The 5397-nt window shown below is 39.4% G+C and overlaps 1 protein-coding gene across 1 annotated transcript; it reads right to left on the bottom strand.

Moving 5' to 3' along the window:
* Positions 1–518: 518 nt before the first annotated feature.
* Positions 519–3622, bottom strand: LOC123117255 (zinc finger BED domain-containing protein RICESLEEPER 2). Its single transcript, XM_044538072.1, has 4 exons — positions 3420–3622; positions 1037–3021; positions 866–939; positions 519–777 (listed from the first exon to the last, which is right to left on the bottom strand). Coding segments are annotated over exons 2-4 (1902 nt in total). The 5' UTR covers positions 2864–3021; positions 3420–3622; the 3' UTR covers positions 519–776.
* Positions 3623–5397: the final 1775 nt, after the last annotated feature.

Genomic DNA, 5397 nt, shown 5'->3' with positions numbered 1-5397 from the left:
AAATTCAACAATATAACTATCACATAAAATATTCTCTTCATGATCCACATGCATGCAAAGTTGACACTCTTCCAAAATAGTGGGATTCTAATTAACTAAAGTTATGACCTCTCCAAGCCCACTTTTATCAAAAATTTCATAAGATTGAACACTCTCCAAATAAGTGGGATTATTTTGAGTTAAGTTGACACTCTTCCAAACCAACTTTTAATATTATAGCAAGCATATTCATCATGAGGTTGAAATAATTTTTAAAGATCTTAAGAATCATCACCCCAATCATGATTAGGGTTGCAAACGAGTCGAGTTCGAGCGAGTTGTAGTTGGCTCGGCTCAACTCATATTAAAATTCGAGCGAGCTCAAACTGAGTAAAGCTCAAGGTCGAGCTGTAAAACATGACTCGTGCTCAGCTTGTAATGATCTCGAGTCGATCTCGAGTTAGTTTCAAGCTAAACGGAATAGTAAAAACTATAAAATCTCTGGGGATTATTCCAACTAGATAAGGCACAACACGACATAAGAAACCACTAAAAATATATTATTCCAATCAAGACGATGATAATGTAGTTTAATCAAAGTAGTTTGACTTATTCTCTCATAACAAAAAGTCTAGCATCAACATAAGATGACAATTCACGTCTTATATAATTGGGAAAACAAATTATTCGCCAAAGATCATAAAAATTTGCTGCAGAGGGTAGGCCAGAGATGGTCTTGGAGCTGTCATAGGACTTGAACTAATTCTCTCCATCACCATACCAAGAAGCGCAACTGGCCTGCATATTAGAATTTATTAGTTTGCAAGATAATACAAACAATGCAACAATTCAAATGAATGTTCACCATAGTCTATTTGTTTCTTACTAGTCTGTAGAAACGATCGAAGGTTCTTTATCCAGAAAAGGAACTTCAAGTAAGTCATCCTCGTCTTCTTTATCCTGAGAATATTTGTGCACAACAAAATCGTAAGATGTACGTATATACATGTTAGATGATTTAAAATATATGGCATAAACAGAGTATTCAGGAACTCACCTTGTTAGCTTTCTTTTTCTTTTGGGAGCCTCTAATCCAACTAGCTGAACACACCAAAGCCTCAACAGTATTTGGGAGTAAAGAGCTTCTATACTTATCAAGCACTCTGCCTCCAGTACTAAATGATGATTCCGAAGAAACAGTACTGACTGGCACAGTAAGAATATCCTTCGCAACCTTGGATAGTATTGGATACCTTGATGAATTTTGCTTCCACCAAAGTAGCACATCAAAGTCTTCTGAATGATCAGTAAGTGCAGCCTCATCTAAGTATGCAACTAGATCTGACTTGGAAACCTTTTTAGCAGTAGTCTTCATGAAGGTACGAAACTGAGTTGAAATTGCCATGAGACTATTGCTTGATGTCCCATTTTCTGAAGCGACGGCCTGATTATCCACTTTCTTTTCTGCTGCAACCAAGTTGGCTGTGTGGTCACTCTCATAAAGTTCATACAACTCCTTCAGTGTTGAACTTACTGAGTCAATGTTGTGTTCAATGTCACTAGCAACATATATCTTGGGAAAACAGAAATTAATTAGATCCATCTTGTACCTTGGATCCAGAATTGACGCTATTGACAACAAAGTACTGCACTCTTTCCAATACTTCTCAAATTTCTGAAGCATAGCATTTCCCATATCATGCAAGAATTTATCTGTAGAGACAGATGCATCATCGAGGACCTTCTTAACATTCACAATGAGAAGAAAGAACTCATTAGCTGTAGGATAGGTTGATCCAGAAAACACAGTGGTCGCCATGCTCAACACTGCTAAAATATCCCTTATTTTAGCATACAACCTCCACTCTTCACTAGATGGCTCCCACTTATAATTGGCATCCAAATCTGCATAATGTAAAAATGCATTTTTGAAAGAAAAGGCACGCTCAAGCATCTTGTATGTGGATCCCCATCTAGTTGGAACATCAAGACACAACCCCATCTTGGTTGACATGTTAAGTGACTTGACAATCTCAGTAAATTTGTAGAGCCGAGATGGCGACTTCTTCAAATACTTAACAGTTTGCCAGATGCTCTCAATGAGTGGTTCTATAACCTTTAGGCCATCTGATACTAAAAGGTTGAGTATATGAGCAAAGCATCTGACATGAAAAAATTTGCCATGGAAAAACGCACTTCCTCTGGCCTTAAACTTCGACATCAGTTGACGAGCAGCCACGTCATTGGAAGAAGCATTATCAAGAGTTATAGTTGCAATTTTGTCTTCAATCTTCCAATCAGAAAGGCACTCAAATATAGCCTGAGATATCACAATACCTGTGTGTGGTGGCTCCAGTTCAAGAAAACTAATCACACGGTACTGCATATTCCATTCTGAATCAATATAGTGTGCCACCAAGCTCATATAACAGAGAGTTTGGTTAGAGGTCCAGAGATCACATGTGAGGCTAATTTTGCCAACATGCTTAAGTTCCTTCTTCAGTGTTTCCTTTCGGGACTTAAAAATCTGCAAACACTCATTTTTGATGGTGGTTCTTGATGTCTTCTGATAAGAAGGATTCAAAGTCTTCATGAGCACATTGAACCAGAAATGCTCGACCATGCGGAAAGGGTACTCATGGACAATTATCATTGTAGCAATAAGCTCACGAATTTTTCCATGATCATAGCCACCAGAGAAATTGACTACTGGAAGATCAATACCACATGCATCAGCCGCATCAAAATTCAGAGTGCCTTGACCTTTTTTGATGTTCTTCTCACCATGATGTGCAAAGCAGCCATCCAGATGCCTCTTCATTGTAGTAGTACTTCCAGTCTTCGGGTACATGTACAGTTTGCTGCAAGCCTTGAAGTTAACCATTCTATCTGTTTCTCCTTTTTCTTCTTTGAAAGCACCTCTTCCTCCTCAAAGTGATCCCATACATCAGAGTGTTTCCTTTTTCCGGATGATTTTGGCAATTCATCATCCTCAACCATCACAACTTCCTTGGCATCCTTGGCTTCATTCTCACAAAGGACCTAAGATTCAGAGGTATTAAGCATATGTGAACGAACATTAAGGTGCAAAGTATCAGTGATAAGGTTGTTCATGAAGATGCATTTTCTAGTACGTACTGTATCAATTAAGCATATGTGAACGAACATTAAGATGCATTTTCTAGTATGTACTATATCGATTAAGTGATTGGGTGGACATCTAAAATACCAGAAGATGAGAAGAACATTTAAATAGCCCTCAAAAAGAACATCTAACTTACCAGAAAATGAGAAGAACATTTAAATTACTAGACATACAAGGAAATCTGCAGTACGTTAAACAATAGAAGAAGAACAGCCACATCGCAACCAGTAGACCTGCTCGAAAATCTAGGCATAATGGAGAGGTTCAACCAGCAGCTAACAGTGCATACACACACCTAATCAAAAGCAGGGACTCCAGCCGTCCAGGGACCAGGGCGCGGCGTGCCGGGATGCCGGCGTGGCAGCGTGGGAGTGCCGCCTGGGTGTGGTCAGTTCGTGCCGCCGGTCGACGGGGAGGCATGGTCATGGTGGGGAACGAGGGTGAAGGGCTGGAGGCGGACGCGTTGACTAACGGACAAGGCTGTGTTCTCAATCTGGCGATCTGCCGAGGCCAGAGCGGTGACTACACCGAGTAAAAGAAACGTCCACTTCGGCCTATAGTACTCTGAATCACATGCACCCTATCCAAGAGCATTTTACACGTGAACAATCTAACCATAAATCAGATCTTGAGAAGGAACAACAGATGTTGTTGATGTCATTCATTTATTTATAAATAGTATTACCAACCAGATGATGTGAATGTGAAAAAAGGCTTACTTCGATCGATGGTACAGCCATCTCGTCGTTCCCGAGAGAACTCATGTTGATCTCTTGAACAAACCAGTAGCAGACCATGCTCTTCGTGGAAGAAAGACAGTAAAATGAAGGTCATATGCTAGGGATTTTTTTGCCAAAAGTTACAGGGTTTTTAAAACACAACCGATCACATACCATAATAAGGCCTAAATTTTCTCTGCACTTAATTAAACTTCCATGTTTTCTAGTAAATAAAATGGAGAAAAATCTTGGAAATCATATATGGTAATAAATTATCCTATTTCCATTTAATATATTGTATGATCATTTAATATAATGATTTTATGCCGAGCTATCGAGGTAAAATCGAGCGAGTGAGTACTAGCTCAAGATCGGCTCATTTCTCGATCGAGCTACATAAAATGTTCATACTCGGCTCGTTTCTTTTCGAGTCAAGCCAAAAGACGAGTCGATCTCGAGCGGCTCACGAGCCTTGAGCTTTTCTTGCAGCCCTAATCATGATCATTGCAACAAGTAGTGGACATAGAAAAATTATCATCCCCAAGCTTGGGGTTTTGCATATTATTAGCGCAATTGACATTAATAGAATTTATAATAACATCATTGCAATCATGCTTTTCATCTAAGGAGCTATCATGAATCACTTTATAAATTCCTTCTTTTAACACTTCATCACAATTTTCAGATTCATGAATCTCAAGAAAAACTTCATAAAGATAATCTAGTGAACTTAATTCACTAGCAATGGCTTCATCATAATTGGATCTCTTGAAAAGATTAGCAAGTGGATGAGGATCTATATCAATTGATTTTTAGCAAGCGAAGATGCAAGCAAACAGAAGACACATGGCAACATAAGAAAGCATGAGATCTGACGAGAAAACGGCGAACGAAAAAGAGGGCGAATAAAACGACAAATTTTTGTGAAGTGGGGGAGAGGAAAACGAGAGGCAAATGGCAAATAATATAAATTGCAAGGAGATGAGATTTGTGATTAGGAACCGGGTAGATGTTGATGATCCTCCTCGGCAACGGAGCAAGAAATTCCTTTTGATGGTGGCTTGAAGCTACGTCGGTATTTCCTCAAAGCAGAAGGGATGATGCAGCACAGCGGCGATAGGTATTTCCCTTAGATATGAAACCAAGTTATCGAACCAGTAGGAGAACCAAGCAACACTACGTAAACAACAACTGCACAGAAATAACAAATACTCGCAACCCGACGTGTAAAAGGGGTTGTCAACCCCTTTCAGGTAATGGTGCCAGAAATAGGCAAATGGACGTGAGAGAGTTGTAAATATTGATAGATCGAACGCCAAATAAAATAAATTATAGCAAGGTATTTTTGTATTTTTGGTTTAATAGATGGGAAAAGCTTATCATCACAAGGCGGATCACAGCGGCATCGTCCGCCACCTCCAATGCATGACACATGTTCAGTGAGGGCTCGTATACCATCCTTCATCGAACACGCTTTTGCAAAAGAGGCTATGTTTCTGAAACATATGTGGTGTTGCAGTAGTTGACGACAGGTCTATGTTCTACAACAAAACC

This window comes from Triticum aestivum, chromosome 1A (assembly GCF_018294505.1).
Source record: "Triticum aestivum cultivar Chinese Spring chromosome 1A, IWGSC CS RefSeq v2.1, whole genome shotgun sequence".
NCBI lineage: Eukaryota > Viridiplantae > Streptophyta > Magnoliopsida > Poales > Poaceae > Triticum > Triticum aestivum.
Note: the sequence above shows the minus strand (reverse complement) of the source record. Positions and strands in the feature narration are given on the sequence as shown.

What these genes read in the sequence shown, in the direction of transcription:
- LOC123117255 (XM_044538072.1), bottom strand. Translation starts at nt 2,863, where the DNA reads ATGGTTAACTTCAAGGCTTGCAGCAAACTGTACATGTACCCGAAGACT. An exon ending in AGAAAAAGAAAGCTAACAAG is followed by an intron (nt 940 to 1,036) that starts GTGAGTTCCTGA and finishes AAATATTCTCAG; the next exon opens with GATAAAGAAGACGAGGATGA.